Raw genomic sequence first — 17,738 nt, forward strand, 5'->3', positions numbered from 1 at the left:
ACAGGCACATTCTTCTACTTCCTGCCCCCTCGATCTCAAAAGCTGTGGAAAACAATTTGTTGAGCAAAATAAAGCAAAGACTAGTAAGGAGGTGGAATGTGGCCCAGGGTCTGGAAGAGTTTACGGATGTATTTGGTCCCCTGAGAGCCCCACCCTCAGGCTACAGGAGCCCCTGGGGTAGAGAGTCCTGAGATCTCAGGAAGCCCTGAGGCTCGTGGGAGGAGGCAGGACAGGATGGGGAACCTGGGCTCAGATCCTGCTCCCCTGAATCCTAATGCCCAGCTCTGGGGCCAGGCCCTGTCTCTCCGAGTGTCAGTTTTCTCATTTCTCAAAAGAGGACACATCATTCACCTCACAACACAGTTATAAAGATTAATACACATGAAGTGTCCTCACAATGCCTGGCACAAGATGCTCAAGACATTATAGCTGAAATAATAATGATGATGATGGTAATTATATTTATTCTAATAATTATTAATATTATTATTCAACTAGAAATAAACATCTGCTGCTCAAGAAGGATATTCAAGTTGAACGCTACCCTACCCACAGGCAAAACTCTTACCTAAATAAATTCAAGAGGCCTTTTAAAAGTTACTGCAAGCAAACGGTTGTATTAAATATCCGAATTAATAATTGAAACCCTGCCTTGAAATAGAACAGCACTGGGGGGGGGGGGGAAGGTGCTGTAAAACACTGGGAAATTTCGCTTAACACCCATTTTTACTTTGTTTGGCGGCTAGATTTACACTGAGAGACCCAGGTGAAATATTCTGTAGAGCTACCTGCAAATAGACTGTCAGCTTCCACTCTGATAAAAGGTAAAATATCCTCCTCTAAATGGTCTGGTTCACAAGACCGACCCTAAAGTGAACTGATAAATCTGTTCTGACACACGGAAAACTATTTTCATAATTCTGAAAAAGGCCTTTCTCCAAACCCCGGAGCTTAAACCCACTGCACAGAGAGCCCTCGCACGCTTGAGAACCAGGCAGAGGAGGAAATCATTCCACGTTTATGACCCTGCTTACGGGACAACAGCAAAGAGAGGCACACGTAACTGTCATAACCACCAAGAAAAATAAGACACTCACCAAGTCACAAAAATTACAAAGATAACACGTTTACAAGCGGCAATACCTTGTCAGAATCTGATGTGTGAGAATGAAAGAAAGCGAGAGGCCAGCTCAGAGGCAGAAGCTGTATTGACTAATAGTCAATTCTTCATTAAACAGAAGCTCTGACTTCCCAAGAAGCCCTATTAAAAATTAATATCAAAAAGTGTATTGCTCAGCCTAAACTCATCATTCATATCTAACAATACCAAACTGCATTCTAATGAAATTTTGCCTTCAAAATTACTCTGACACCAAAACTAAGTTTGATGCCATTGCAAAAGCAGTCCCAGCTCTGTGACACAAGCATTCTGAAGATATTCAAACAGCCTTCCCTCTGTAGGTCTCTTTCACACCACACTCATAATCACAGAATAAATCAAACTGCTTGTAACCCTGCTTAATCACGGGCTTTGAAGCCATTCAAGGGAGCTGTGCCACTGGGACCCTCTCGTGCATGGCCTCCACATGTTCTCCTTAGTCTCCATTCACAGCTAAGGACCCTGGTCCCCAGCCAGCTTTCGCACGGCTCCCTAAGCTAAGAGTGTGAACGCAGCTTCCCACCCCCACGTGCTCCCCCTGGGAAGCCCTTCTCTCTCTGCTGCCCGTCAGGAGCCTGGAGAAGCTGCAGGTGACCACGGCTGAGATAGCTGGGTGGCTGCTTCCCAACAAGTGACCCTGTGGCCATGAGCACCAGGGCACAGGGACAGTCTGCAAGCCAAAGGTAGTAATCCTGGCCCCGACACCTAGAGGCTGTGTGACCTGGGGAAAGGAATTTAACCTCCCTGATCTCAGTTTCCTCCTTTTAATACAGAGATGACAGCAGTATGTGACTCACAGAGCTGTTATAAGGATTAAATGAGTTATAATTTGTATGGTGCTTGGAGCAGTGCCTGACACCTAGTAAGTACAACAAAAGTCTCTACTGGGTGGATGGGTGGATGGAAGGAGAGTGGATGAATAAATGATACATGGTCCTATGTAGCTAAACCAGCTCACTATATACATTCAACAAATATTTTCTGAGTGCCGACCATGTGCCAGGCACCTGGAGCTCAAAGGTCCCTACCTTCTGGGGGCTACACGTTTCTCACTGGCCACTTATTGTATCAAATGAGATGACACAGTTGAAAGTATACTTGCTGAATTTTGTCACACAGTGGTGCAGTATTAGCATCATTATTTCTGTGTGACTAGCCTTTTCTGAGGCTTTAAAGGAGAAAAAGGAGACACGAGAATCCCTGTCATCAATAAGCCAGCGACTCTAGTCCTAAGACCAAACATAAATACACAGAGCAACAACAGAGAAATGTGAAATGCTGAATTGTATGGTGCTGGTGCCTGAAGGAGAGAAAGGGGAACACAACACTGGGAAGGCTTTCTAGAAGAGGCAAGGGGTGCCCCAGGTCTGGAGGGGGAAAGGACCAGGCGTCAGCCTGCTACAGCCTAGTCTGCCCCTTTCAAGAGTGCAGGGGCTGGTGCAAGGTGAGGTGCACGGCCACGGCCAAGGCAGAGACGGTTCTGGGACGAGGATGGTGTGCTCAGGGGCCAAGAGGAGGCTCGCCTGATTAGTGCAAGGTGATGTGGGAGACATGTCAGGGAACAGAAAGCCAGGGAAGGTTCTGGACAGAAAGAAGAACATGAGCACGTTAAAAAACCCCAACCAGATGGCAGGCAACCCAGGACTTTGTAGTTCCAGGCAAAGAATGTAAACATGGGCTTTTTAAGTGAAATAATACCCGAGCCCTAGGAAGTGCAACCTCTAATCTCTGACTTAGTGTCCAGGTCCTACCCTTCCAGAGGGTTCTCCTCTGAGACAACCTGGCATGGGTGGAAGGCACACGAGCAGAGTGAGGCAGTCAAGACACATGGGCCTGTGTGAAAACCACATCTGTGCTACAGTCTGCATCTTCAAAGGAGTGTCACATCAAGGAAGGACATGAAAATGTGTGTCTCATCTTCAGAATTAAATCAACAAAAATGTGTGTGATTTTTGTGTGACGGAAAAGGAAGTCTGATTAGTCCAAGTGAAGCCAGACCCACGTTGATGCCTGGACATGCCCTGCAGAGGTTGCTGGACCAGCGAGCCCCATGCCTCCCTTTGATGGGACCAGGGCAAAGTGTTCCCCTGGCTGACATACCCCCAAACCATCTCTTGATACTATGGAAACAGAGCTCAGTATCCATGGCATAAATTGTTAACTAGGAGGGGAACAAAAAGAAACACTGGAATCAGCCCCTAGCCTTGCCTTCTAGATGCAAGACACATAAATGAGGAATCTTATATTAAAAGGATGGCTTTCAACTCTAAAATTCATTTCCTCCCGTCCTCTGGGCCGAGCCTTCTCCCACGAAAGCTGTACAAGAGGAGAGCCTGCTGGGCCTCCTTATAGGCAAACTTCTCCTGCGCCAAGCCTCTGCCATTCAGGATGGGTGGCGAACACCTCAACAGGAAAAGGAAGACTCGGCCTCCTTGATCTGTGCAACTCTGGGCCTCTCGCTCAAGTCCTGCAACAACAGGGAGGTAACAGATGTCATCTGTGCAACAAAGACCACCTTACAACTGAACACTGACAGAAGCGGCCTAAGGATTTTAGGCTGTCAGTTTAGACAATAGGTCTCCGGCCAGTGAGCTAAGGTTCCACCCTGGTTGCTGGCTTATTCTGCAGGTTGATCAAGTAGTAGGGTTGATCCCAGGTCCATAGGAAGGTGGAGTCAGGGAGGCCAGAATGGAGCACAGCAGCTCCTGGGTTTTTGACAGAGGATGTGATGGGTCCGGGCATGCGTGGCCTGAATTCCAGATCATCACCACATGATGATTTTCCCTCTCCTTTAGAAGAGCCATTAACCTTTTAGATGACAGCCTGGGGATAAGTGACGGAACCACTTTTGAGGTCAGCAAGGATCTATGTTCTCAAAATCTGACATCGACATGCAAAAGTTGTGACTGAATCCTTGTGTCCCTGAGAGGAAGACTAAATGCATGTGACAGATCTTTTGCAATCAAAATGCCCCATTTCCCAGAGTATCTGTCACAGATTGATAACATCCATGCAAAAAGTTAAGTACAATTATGCCTGTCACTAAGAAACATACTTGGGAACCTGTGACTGACAACTTGCTGGAAGCTGACAAATCACTGGAATATCACTGGGACAACTCAGAGCAGCATCACGTACCTTATAAGGGAAGCTTGGCACCTGGGAGGGGCTCCTGGGAGGCTGCAGGCAGGACTCACCAGCTGGGAAAGGAGCCACGCGTGCTAGGGCCCTGGGATGGAAGGCGACGCCTGCTCAGGGCAGGGACAAGTCTCAGGACAGGCCCAGGGCTGAGATCTGTGGGGAGCAGAGTTCAGGTGGCAGCTTCTCCTTCAGAACCGTGGTGTACAAGACTCAGCACCCCTGGCAGATGAGGGCACAGGGTGGAGCCACCGGAATCACATCCCACATTTTCTGGGACAGATTTGGCCCTGTGTCTACATCAACATAAAATGTTTGAGAAATTCCAGCACTCCGGAGGCCAGACTACTTATTTTAGATGGACTCTGAAAGGGACAAAAGAAACACTTGCTGTTCAGCTCCCACATGCCAGTACTGGCACACAGACCCAGTGCCAGCACCGCCAAGGCCCCGGGCGCCCTCCATCCTGGGGAGGAGCCCCTGGGGGCTGCCTCTGCGCAGACGCCCACTGCTCTGCACCTCCCTGCCCACCGGAGCTCCCTGGAATCTTCCTTGCCAGGCGCCTGTGGCACTACCTGCAGGTCTGCTGAGTCTGAATTTCTCAGGATGGGAAAGTATCTGAGACATTCTGTAAACGAGGCTTAAGAACCACCCCCCAAGGTCTGAAGAACCCAAATGCTGTAGCAGTTGGGAGCACTGACCTCTTAAGTCAGCTCCTTCATCGCCCGGAAATTTTTTACTTTTTGCACGTTTTCTTTATTTTCTAAAATGTTAAGTCCAAATCTACTTCCTATGACTCCAGTGCACCTGATCTAATGATTTTGCCTCCTGGGGCTCCCAACGGCACCTCCCCATATGGAAGCACCTATACGTTCCCTTTCACACACTGACCAGTTAAACCCCCAAAGCCAGCTGCCCTCTCTACTCAGGTCAAAACTCGGTGCTTCTCCACACTCAAATTCACCGCCCCACCGGGTAACGTGTACAGGGTGATGTGTAGCTGCAGACACCACCCTCCAGATGGACCTGCCAGGTGTGGGACACCATCTCATGGGACCTACCTGGTGCACACCAGGATACATCCCACACAACCCGAGCCTGTGCCCAGCCACTTCACACAAACTGCTGTTAAGCCAGGGCTCCTCAGTTTGGTTCTTGTGCAATTGATTTTCTGAACCTCTGGGGCACTGCCCATTTTTGCCCATCGCCTTTCATCTCCTGGCTCCAGCAGGGTGTTGTAGCTGTAGAGGAGATGTCGAGTATTGATTCTGTCATTCAGCACATCAGCTCTCCCTAATGACTCTGTGTCATCTTCAAATTTGATAAGCATGCCTCTGATGTCTTTATCAAGCCACTGGTTCGATTGTTCAGTAAGCCAGGGGGCTGCAGTCCACTGGGGGTGCCTCCCGGGAGGACAGCACAGAACCATTCATTCATCCACACTATTGGCACCCCACTGAAACCACCTGCTTCCAGAACTTTTCCAAGCCTTGGTACCTGCAGCAGCAGCTTTCCTTCCCTGCAGAATCATATGTGAAAGGGAGGAGTGGGGGTGCTCTGGCTGAAGCAGGAAGGTGCTCTCTCTACCTGCACCCCGCACCAGGGCAGTGGCACAGAAGAGAATCAGAACAGCCTGGGTCCACGGACCCCAATCTGCTTGTATGCTAGACTCGCGAAGCTGAGGGCAGCCCGGAGGAGAGATGGGAGGTAGGACTGGGCCTCAGCCCCTGATAGTCGACATGGAGCAGACGGCAGCGGGTAAAGCAGGGCTGACGCCCAGAGAGAACGCAGGCCCTGAGCTCCTGGGGGAAGTGGTGTGCCTTCCTCACTTGGAAACCGTCAAGAAACGTGTGCAGAGCCAAATGCGTGTGAGATGATGATTCACTGAATAAGGAGGAGGAGCTCTGCCCAGACGTCGGATCCTTTTTGCCAGGAGCTTCAGACACTGCGTCTAGTTCACGAACCTCGGGCTTGGACATCCCCTGTCTCTCCGGGGGGCCTGCCGCTTCTGAAAGGACAGCTCCACTCTGGCCCTGAGACTGTTCTTTCCAACAACAGAAAGGAAACAGGCGAGAACGCCTGTTCCTTGCAGCAGAACCTGCCCCTGGAAAGAGAAGGCAGTTCTGCTGGGACAATGGGGCCCTTTGGGGATGGCCTATCATCTCTGAAAAGGTCCACCACCTGACCCTTCTGTCCAATATAAGCTGGGGATAACAGCTCTCCAAGAAATGGGGAATTCTTTGAAATATGAGCGACAACATTAGCAATGGGGGCAGACCACACGTTTTTAGCTTTTGAGACAAACGTTAGGTTCAAGTAGGCAACAAATCTGCTACTGGCCCCTCCCATGGCCCCTCCCACCACCGCCACCCCAACCTGATTTGCTGAGAAAGTGGCCTGCCGACCATTGGGAACCAGCATGCCAGTCCTCCCTGCCGCCCCCAAATTTGATCAGTAGAGGGCGCTGCATCACCACGCTCACTCCAGCCTGGGCTTTGCAACTTGATCCCTGCGTCCACACACAGACTACCTTGTTTTCTTACCCTCATGGTTTGATGTTACACAAGCAGCAGCAAAACACAAACTTGCTCTTAACTGATATGATATCACCTATGTAAAAAGTACGTAGAAAAATGACTTGAAAAGAATATAACCAGAGGTTATGAGCCTTTGCTCAGTGGAAACAGAATTTCTGTTTTTTTTCATTATTTTCTATACTCGGTCAGTGTTCTACAAGCTTGTATTACTCTCACAATCAGTAAAGACCCCAGGAGCACTGAGGGACTCAGGAGTCGTCTCTGGTCGGGGTTGGGGCGTGGGGGCTGCAGCCCAGGGTCAACTGAACACAGCCTGCATCTGGGCTGAGCACCGGGAGGCAACAGGCACCAGACAGCCCCGGCCCTCAAGTTGTTCACAACAGGACCACAACACAAGGGATGGCCTCACAGTAAGTGCTCAGGAGAGCCCAGCACAGGTCGAGACCCAGGGCGTTCAGGGCAGGCTTCCTGGGACAGGAAACATTTGAACTGACATCTGAGACAGGGGATGCGAGACACACCCGCAGAAGCCTGGAACAGGAAAGGAAACCGAGGCTACCAGTTCAGCTTCAAGTTCGACTCTCAGAGTTGTGAGAGAAAACCAGACGCCATGGGAGGCAGGCGTGGACACCTTCACCTACAAGTGAGTCCACTGCGGACCCCCATGCCGGGAACACACGCGCCACCGTGACTCACCACCAGAGAGAAAGCTGCTGGGGAGCTCAGAGGGACCTGAAGCCTCGAGGAATAAAGTAACACAGTCATCATTTCATAAATCTTCAGTGGAAAATTTTAAATGAATAATCTGCCTTTTTTTTTTTTTTTAAGCCAAAGATACTGGAGAGGAAAGCAATACAAAAACCAAAGATAAACACAAAAAATTCCCTGAAGAACCAGGAGGCTCATACAGGTGTGCCTGACACCTGTACATTACCGCCCAGGGAGAGAGGAGAGCTTGGACACACAGCGGCTTTTACTGGGGGGCACCAACATAACACTTGGTTATCCTATGGCATACGGGCTGATCCAACTCAGTCAAATCAGAATACATTTTACATTAACAATTGCTAACGCTTGTTGTATTTGGTGAGTAAAACAAAACCAATTTCATTGTAGCCACTGTAATCATAAACTGCACATGGTAGTAAAGCGGACAAGCCCCACGTACACTGTGCTCCGAGGCACTGCGCCTGCTTTGGTCGTGGGCGACTGTGCTCTCACGTCGACCAGCAAGCTTCCAGGGCAAGCGCTCTCCTGTTCTGCTGGGGGAACCCATGCTCTTTCTTTATCTACCAGGAGGATAACACCTGCCCTTTTCTAGGACCCTTCCAGACCATGTGAAGTCAACGGGGAGCAGCTACAGGCTGGATGATGGGCCTGAGCACATGAGACAGGCCTGAGACAACTAACTCCAAACTCATGGGATGGGCCTGCACAGATGCGGAGCACAGGGGTGGCGGGTGGCCAAGGCCGTGACGGTGCTCTGGGTCTGGGTGTGAGTGAGCACCAAAGTGAGAAGGGCTAGCCTCGCACTCCTAAACCAAACAGAGACGCTTGATGCGTCTAAAGTTTCAGGGGAGTCCAGGGTAGTTAAGTACCACTCCCGGTTTGTGAAATGGTCACGAGAACAACCAGGCTGTCTTTATGGGGGATATCCTAAAGGACAGAGTCCTCAGAGCTGCTGGCTCAGCACAGTGGCGTTCTGAGGCAGGTGGATGCCCAGCTGGAGGACAGCGAGCAGAGACCAGCGGCCACACCGCCCTCTCTTCTGCACAACCCGGAGGCGGCTGGTGGGCTGTGGGCTTTTGGAGGCGGAGCACACCGTTGATGATTCCATCCTGTTCCTGACAGGTTTAGTTCACCTCCTTCTCCCAGGGGGGCGCCTTTGGCTCCCCGCTTTTCATCACATTGCTTCCCAATGGCACCACCTCACTGGTTCTTGTTTTATTTACTTTTGCAACCCTTTCCTCAAACTTACTCCGTCACTGCTGTTTTTCCTTTGTCCTCAAATCATTGACTACGCGTGATCCAGAGGTTTTTTTCTTTGGCAGGATTCCTTTTACCGTCTGCTTTTTGCTGAACCCGTAGAGACCATGACTACCTTTAGTGCAACCAAACTCGGCTGCGGAGCGACTAGGGGACTCACTCAAGATTCTTTGTGAAAAATGAAAAACTTCTCACTATTCTCTCACACACCCAAACTACCCATTTCTTAGTTCGTAGGTCCTTGAGAGAAGAAACAATATGAAAACAAACCAAATTACTTACCAGCCCTCCTGGATTCCAAATTTGTCGCTGGCCAGGGCAGAGTAGGAATTCCCCCTTCTTATGGCCGGTGCTCCCCACCACATGGCTACAGATCATGTGTGGTGTGCAGCTACGAGCACTTTAGAATGGCAAGCTCATTTAAAGTTGCATATTCTGCTATTTTTAGGAGCCTGCAGAATATGTACTACATAGAATACAGAAAGGCCTTTGCATTCACGTAATGCAAAGCGGATATGCTCTCTAAAGGCCTATGACATCTGCAACTTTCCAGCTATCTTCTGCACTGTTCCAGCAGAGACAAAGTGGAGGCGTTCTCAGTGTCATGCAGTGGGACCCAAGACCACGTGACTGTAACAAGCACAAGAGCATAAGGTGCCCCTGCGAGGCCTCACCTGGGGAGGTTGGGGGCTGGGGTGGAAGCAGCTGATGACTGGGAAGGCGTTGTGGGTTGAGATGAGTCATGATTTCTTGGTACTCTGCCCATTCGATACCAGATGCCCATGCTGTTCAGTTCCCTTTAGGAGAAAAGAGAAATCTTGACGGCACTGTTTGGCACAAAGCATTTACCTGAGAGACAAAGCAAACCAACTCATTTAAAAGAATCATAGCCTCAAACACCAGGGAATCAATTCCTGCCCCAAATCAGCTGCCTCACCTCCCTTTGCGCTGCGTGTCACAGCTCAGAGCCTAATGTGAGGACATCTGTCCCAGTGGCAGGCCTTTGTGCCATGGCCATTTCTTGCATTCCTGGAACTTGCTTCCTCCTACACTATCAACATTTCCCTTGGTTCTACGTCTTTAGAATTCTTATTATTTTGCCATTTTATTGTGGGTATTTATGTGACAAGCACTTCAAGTCCTTTGTATGGTTAGAGTGAGAACAGATAGAGCAATCAACGGGCTGACAGACGTATATGCCTGGTTTACAACCATAAGAACTGGCCCCACCCTGCAAGATGACATGCCCCAACCTCTGGATAATGCTCCTTACTGCAGGAGTGTCACCTCAGGGTCAGTTTGGGACACACCTGCAAACCACAAAGCCTGAGGCATGTGCTGCAGGAACCACCACAACTAAGAGTGGCCACGAGGGGCCTGAGACATGCCACGTCCCTCTGCGGCCCAGCCCCATGCCACACGGTCACATGCGTTCATGGGACAGGTGTGTTCTTAGGAATTGTAAGGGATTTATTTTAGCCACATCCAACTTACAACTTCTTAAATGCCCCTCAGAACTGCACCCTGGGATGTAGAAGAATATCGTCTCTTCAAAAAATGGCAAGAGATTTATTCAGTGGGTACTTCTAGTAGCTTCTCAGTATGCTACAGAACCTATTCTAGACCATATCAGACAGCCGATTCCAATCAGCTGTACTGATTTCACCACATGTCAGTGGCGGCCCAGTGGTCAGGCCATGGAGGAGCGATTCCCAGTCTGGGGTTGCCCCCCGCCCCACAGACAACCCCAAACCCTCGCAAAGTAATGCACGGAAATGTGCCTGTATTTAACAAAAAGTGACTCAGAGTTCTCAATGCTGAATTCTTTCCTTTCTTAAAAATAACACTGGAATTGTCTTCTTTTGGAAAATAATTTTTACCACAAGATGAAACAAAAATATACTTTTATTAGGCATCTTTTCAAAATGATATAGAGGAAAGAAAATTCTAGTTTTGATTACTGAGACATACATGGTAAGAATCTATTCTTTAGAATTACTTAAACTGGTTAAACACAGAGCCTTTTAAAGTAGTATAGTTTGTAATTAAATACACATAGTAACTGAAATTAGACTTTAAAAGTTCTTTATTAAATTGTTGGGTTCTACTATTTGTATGTAAATGGCTGCTCCTAAGGTATGTGAAGTATGGTTATTCTCTTAACTACCTCCTATTTCCGTAATTCAGTTTACACAATTAGTGGGAACCATAATGCAGAACAGGATTTTTGAGTATGTACGAAGGGAATGATTACATGGAGTCTTTCTTAAGGGCCACAAATTTTGACACAGAGCCTTCAGATTCCATTGCTCAGGAGTCTAAACAATTGTGCACCAAGATGAAAATGGTCTGTTTCTGTGGTACCTGCTCCCATCACGCTTCGAGCAAATGCCACAACTCTCATCCAACACCCGGCCTGTGTGGGGCCTGAGGAGGGGCCCTGGCTTCTAGAGTGAAGATGAGGACCTGGGCTCCAGTGAACAAGAAGCAAAACAGAGCACAGCCCAGATCCAGAGGCTGACCTCAAAGGCCAAGTAGAAGGGGTCCAATGGAGACCCACAGGGACCACCGAGATGCCTGCAGAGCCGGCCTGGGGGAGAGACACGTGGCCGAGGGGACTGACCACCACCTACCACGCTGATGCCCTTGAGACCCGAATTTCAGGTGACTGAGTGTGATGAATGTCGGTGCTCTTTCTGACTCCCAGCACCCACTCAGCCCCCTTCTGATTTTTGCCTCTCTGTATATGGTGGGCAGCCACCCCTTTAATCCAGTGGAGCTGATCCCACTTCCAGCTCAGACATCCCTCAGGTAGCAGCGATGGGTTCTGGGTGCACATGACCCCAGTAAGATCAGTCAAGACCAGTGATGCCACATTCTAGAATTTCTGTTTGAATTGGTGAGAATACAGATTTGTCTTTGCCTCAGGACTTGAACTTGGAGGAAAAGTAGGTGAAGTCACCCCACCAAGATTCCTGCACTCAGGGAGACGATGTCTAAGAATGGTGTCCACCCTGACAAATCAGAGCAGGGAGGTAGAAAGGGGGAAACTAGATCCTAGTACCATCCTCTGAGCACCTACTTCCAGCCACACCTGAAGCCATGCTGCTTGCTCCCTTGACTCTGCTGTTACGTTGGACAATAAATTGTCCTTTTGCTAAAGCCAGCCTGGACGGGGTTCCCTAACATTTACAAGCACAAGAGTCCACAGTGAAATCCTGAGTTGCCCTGTGCTTAGTATTTATGAAACAGCTGCAGAGTGAGGCCTGTGCCCAGCACCAAGGCTCCTGGGTGAACATGACACAGTGGGCCCTTCTCAGCGGTCCTCCATTTACCACAGAAGATGACTATCAGACCAAAAAATGGCACAGGGAATTTTCATGTAGTCATGTAATGTTCATGTTTCTTCCCGACTTAGACCCCTCCAATGCTTTTCCAGTATGTTTGGAATAACACGCAAACTGCTGCCATGTCCTACGAGGTCCTGCCACCACGTCCCCCATCCCTGGCTTTTCCTCACTCACTCATCCCAGCATGGGTACCTCCTGCCACGCCTGTCTCCACTTTTACACCTGCTCTTCCCTCAGCCCGGAAGGCACTGCACTCGAATCTCTGCGTGGCTGGCTTCCTGTTGACATTCAGGCCTCTGCTCAAACCTCGCCTTCCTGACCCCTGGCTGCAGCGCCCCCATCCACAGCTGCCTGCAACAGGCACCCTCATTTACTGCTGGTCGGTTGCCTCTCTCTCCCTTTTGGAGCTCTGACTCCATGAGGGCGGGCTCTTTGCCTTATTCACCAGCACATCGAGGGTTCCTGGGTGCTCCCCAGACTTTCTTGAGAGGAATAAACAGTGCAGAGAGCAGAGACCCAGTGGCAGCAAAGGCCAGAACACCTTGGTTTTCAGGCATCTGGAAAGGCCCAGAGGAGCCTGCAGGACAGACACACGGACGGGGGAAGGGAAGGCCCTTGGGTGGGGCAGGCAGCATGGACCAAGGCCTGGAGAGGTCAACGGCGTGGTGTTCTGGACTGGCTGCCACATCAGCACAAAGGGCAACAATGAGCCCTGAGGCTGGAGAGGCAGCTGGCTGAGGGCTTGCGGGTCACGCAGAAGCCTCCGGACTTCATCCCCGCTTGCGACCTCAGCACCATCGTCAGCAGACAGATGAGATGAGATTTGTGTCATTCAGACTTACCCAATAAATGTGTACTGAGGAGGTGCCTGCTTGGTCCGGCCCATGATCCGAATGTCACAAATGGCAGCTTCAGTTGAATCCCGTGGGATAAATTTAATGCACAGCCTCTTCTTTCTAAAAGCCACTTCCTCTGAAGGAAAGGACAACAAGAAAAGGTGTGAATCTTTGAGAGATGTCAACATGTCTATTCTGAACACAGAAGTGAATGGTCACCCAGTCGCCCGACAGAAGAGCTGGGCTCTGCCCTCTGCCATCCACGGGCCCCGGTGGACGGGCCATGACTGCAGCACGGGCGCCGGTCAGCCCCCTGCCCTGTGTTCAGGACCTGGCCCCAGACGTCCCTGCTGAGAAGGGGCTCCCCAGGCTCCAGGGCTACACTTCTGCAAGGAGAAGCTTGGAATAACCCCATGGGGCTGGCTTCCAAAAGCCATAACCACGATCTGCTCACTGTTCATAGGCACCCTGACTGACAATATATTTTGCCATGTGGACTTTTTCTTTTTTCTTTTTCATTAGAGAAATTTCCAAACATTCCCTGAAGTACAGAGAACAGTAGGATGAATACACATGCTCCCACCATCTAGTTTCAACACTGTCAACAAAGGACAAGCTGAGTTCATCTCTGCCCCCACCCCCATTAGTTCGGCTGGAGGACTTAAAACGAATCTCCGCCACAAGGTCATGTCGCCCATCATTATGTCAGTAGGCATCTATGGCAGCCAATTTTTTTTTTTAACATCGCCACCATGCCATTGTCATACCTAACAAAATGAACAATTCCTTAATAGCATCCAATACACAGTCTATATTCAAGTTTTCTCCGTTCTCTCACAAATGCCATTGAACTGTGGGTATGCTGGGATTAGGATCCAAACAATGCTCGTTAGGTCACTGAATCTGGCTGTTAGGTCTGTGAAGTCCCTTTTACTCTGTAGCAGCGTCTCCACCCTCCTGTTTTCTCCAGGGCACTGGCAGGCCCAAGAATTTGGGGTTACTCCACTGTGTCTCCTATAAACTGGCAGTTAGAGCAAAAGGCTCAGTCGGATTCAGGTTAGACTATTTTAGGCAAGTACATGTCACAGGTGGAGCATGTATGTCACACGGTGTCACATCACGAGGCCGAGATCAGCGGGGCCCCCCTCGGCAGGTTCCGGAGGTGTTGGCCTGGTACCTGGGTTACAAAGTGCCAACTACCATTTTCGGAACAGTGTTTCCATCCTGATGGCTGTTGCCTAGACCCGTAATTCCATTCAAGGTATCAAAACGGTGATTTTCTAATTCTGTCATTTCTTCTGCATTTATTATCTGAAATTCTACTACTTAAAAGATAATTTTTCTCCTCCAACTACTTGTTCATGTCTCCCAGAAACATGCTTTGTACAGGAACGGAGAGATAAATAAGTGATCCTTTTCTTTTATGAATCAAGTCTTAAGAGTACTGCGTTGGTGCCTTAGCCACCTCCAGTGCTGACCACCAGGTGTTTTTTTGTTTGTTCATTTGTGGTTGTTAGACATGAGTTTCAGTCAATTACAGCCACTCAATACATGAGGCAGATGGATCTGGGTTGAAGCCCCAACTCCACCATTTTCCAGCACTTACGACCTTAGGCAAATGACCTAATTTCTCTGAGCCTAGTTTGGCTATCTGTAAAAGCAACACTGGTAACACAAGTACTTCATTTAGCCCAGCACCTGGCACACAGTGAGTGCTCGGTAAAGAACAGCCTTGAATGCTATCATCAGTACAACACACAGCTCAGGTCAGTGTTTGGCACTGACTTTGAAGATTTCAGTTCTGTGGCAGGAAATGGGCACATCAAATATGGGAACGGGATGAGGAGGGAGGCCGGGCCTGCGGCCGGGCTTCATTTCACCAAGGGGAGGTAAGAGGCAGGGGTGGTGTTCTGTTGTTATGGGTGGGGGACTGCCAGGTGGACACTCAGAAATTTTGCCGCTCTTTTCCTAGGCAAGGCACCTGAGGACGCCATTAGATGGGCAGGCTGTGGGTAATAATGTCCTGAGTGCAGACCCCAAACACTGCCCCGCAGGGCAGGATGGGACCCTGGGGGAAAGCACCACAGCAGCCCTGTGCCTTCAAAACTATTGGCTGGTAAGCCGAGGCCTCCCAAAGTGTGATGAGGTGAGGCTTTTCCTCAAAGTAAATGAAAATGCAGGCATTTCACTTGATTTTACCATGCCTCTCCTCGCTCTGTTCCTGCATCTACAGCAAACTCAGGGTAAGAGATGGAGTCACTAATTACACATGCTTAAACAGGCCTAATTTTAAGTAAACATATTATACAGAGTCAATAGAAATGTGTTCAGTCATGCTAATGAACACAGAGAAAGGACACAGCACTTTACTAAAACAAACAGTCTTCCAGTTTTTAAGTACTGTGTGGATTGCAGCAAACTGTATTTTAAATTAACTACAGGAGTCTCATCTTTTTGGCTGACTTCATAAAATCTGGGCCTTAAATGTAGCACAAGCTACACAGGGCTGGCCATAGGTTTACCCGATCAGCTTGGGCTCACCTGTCCCCTGGGTAAAGGCTCCAGGAAATGACCATATGACCTGAAATGAAAAGGCTGCCCTAAACCCACTCTCCTTGTATGAGAAGACATTTGCTGGAGATGCCAGGACCCGACCTGAGAATGTCCGCAGGGCAGCAGCCGAAGCCCCCTCAAGTCACAGGGGGAGGCTCCCCACCCAGGATCACGGCGAGACCCTGGGCCCAGATGGGACTCAGCCCTGGGCCTCTTCGCTCAACTGATTCAACAAATTGAGAGGAAAATGCAGAATGGGAAATCTCTTGCGGCTCTACAGAATGTCAATATAAAGACATTATAAGCCAATTAGTTGTCAAAAAGAACACCAATGCAAATTTTAAAACTAAGAAAAACACAGGGGAAAGTGGGAAATTAATACAAATCTACAAGGCAATTTTAATTCTTAAGCAGACAAATCATATAAGAATAAGCAAAAGCAGCAAACACTTGCAAAAATGTTCAGTCTTACTAATAAATAATGAAGTGAAAATTAAATAAAATTAGAGTAGTAAAACTAAATAAAAATTTTAAACCTATGCTGGCAGGCCTGTGGAAAACAGGTACAAGCCTGTATCATTAGTGGCACTGTGAACTGGTATTTCTGGAAGTTAATTTGGCAACAGAGAGTAATAAAGCTTATCTTTATTGAGCCCATCCTCTGAGCAAGGCTCTAGGCATGACAGGTACCTTAAGTGATTCAGAGACAAAAGCCACACAGATCTGGCCCTCAAAGAAAGAGATAAGTAGCAAAGACATAAAGAGAACATATAAAATGGCTAAAACGCAAGTAAAAACACATTATGAGGTAAGACAATATTCCCCCCATTTCACAGATGAGGAAACCGAGGCCCAGGAGGGTGAAGTCCTTTGCCTGGGGTCCTACAGCTGTAAGTGGCAGAACCAGACTCAAGACCAGGTGAATCTGACCCTGGAGCTGCAGGTCTTCCTGCTTTGCCAAGATGCAGTTTGTCCTGACAGTGGTAAAGACTGAACTTCAAAGCAGAATTGATCCCTTCCTTTGGCTTTCCACCACTGTAACCTGCGTGTGCTTATTTCCCTCCCTCCCTTCAACACGTGCTGTGCCAGGTATGATGAAAAGCAGTAAAGAAGGCAGACAGGGCCCCCAACCACCAACTGATTACAGCTCTGCCTGGTGGTTGTCATCAGTTTCCTGTTTTCAGGTCCACATCACCCCCTGGACTAAGCTCCTTGAGGGAAGGGCTAGTATCTTAATCGTCTTTATATCCCAAAGCCCGCGATGCCTGCACTGGGCACTCATCAATCTTCTCTGATTGCGGAGAGGACAGAAATCTTGCTTTGAGGTGGTATCTGGGGATCAGGTGGGAGAACTGCAGCCTGGCTTTATGGGTGTGGGCATTCCAAGTTGAGGGGAACAACAAAGCGAACACACAGAGTCAGAAAAGAAAGTAGTATGAAGAGTGCAGTGACAGCTCAGTTCGGGGAAAGTACAAGGTGCCTTTAGATGAGGAAGACGTTTGCAGAGGAAGATTGGGGGAAGACCCTAAAGGACCTCTGACCCAGCAATGCCAAGTATAAGACATCATTCAAAATCTATACACACCAAACTGGTACACAGATTCAACACCACTCCTATCTAATCACAGCTGGCTTCTCTGCAGAAATTGGCTGATCCCAAAATGCATATGAGAGTTTGAGGGACCCAGAATAGCCAAAGTCATCTTGAAAAAGAAGAACAAGGTGGGAAGACTCATACTTCCAGTTTCAAAACTTGCTACAAAGCTGTAATAATCAAGACAGTGTGGTACTGGCATGAGGAAAGACATATAGATCAATGGAGAGCACCAGGGCCCAGGAATGAACTCTCACATTTATGGTCAATTCATTTTCAGAAAGGATGTTGAGACAATTCAATGGGACAAAGAATAGTCTTTTTAACAAAAAGGTGCCAGAAGAACTGGACATTCACATGCGACAGAATAAAGTTGGACCCCTATCTCATACCATCCACAAAAATTAACTCACAATGGATCAAAGACATAACGGAAAGAGCCAAAACTATAAAACTTGTAGAAGAAAACACAGGCATAAATCTTGGTGACCTTGAATTAGGCAATGGTTTCTTAGATATGACATCAAAAGCACAAGCAACAGAAGAAAAAAACCAGATAAATGGAACTCCATCAGAATAGTAATT

General features: G+C 48.6%; 1 protein-coding gene across 7 annotated transcripts in view; it reads right to left on the reverse strand.

Annotated features, from left to right (window-relative positions):
• MVB12B (multivesicular body subunit 12B) overlaps positions 1 to 17,738 on the reverse strand; it is a 179,032-nt gene that overhangs the window by 95,248 nt on the left and 66,046 nt on the right. For 6 of the 7 annotated variants that reach the window (XM_073224464.1, XM_037008152.2, XM_017658810.3 and 3 more), the window contains 2 exons: positions 13,013 to 13,142; positions 9,495 to 9,617 (listed from right to left, as the gene is read on the reverse strand). In XM_073224464.1, the coding sequence (XP_073080565.1) occupies positions 9,495 to 9,617; positions 13,013 to 13,142 (253 nt within the window). Of the gene's footprint in view, positions 1 to 4,297; positions 4,454 to 9,494; positions 9,618 to 13,012; positions 13,143 to 17,738 lie in introns of all 7 variants that reach the window. The other variant, XR_005058470.2, reaches the window with a different exon arrangement.

Source organism: Manis javanica, chromosome 2 (assembly GCF_040802235.1).
Source record: "Manis javanica isolate MJ-LG chromosome 2, MJ_LKY, whole genome shotgun sequence".
Classification (NCBI taxonomy): domain Eukaryota; kingdom Metazoa; phylum Chordata; class Mammalia; order Pholidota; family Manidae; genus Manis; species Manis javanica.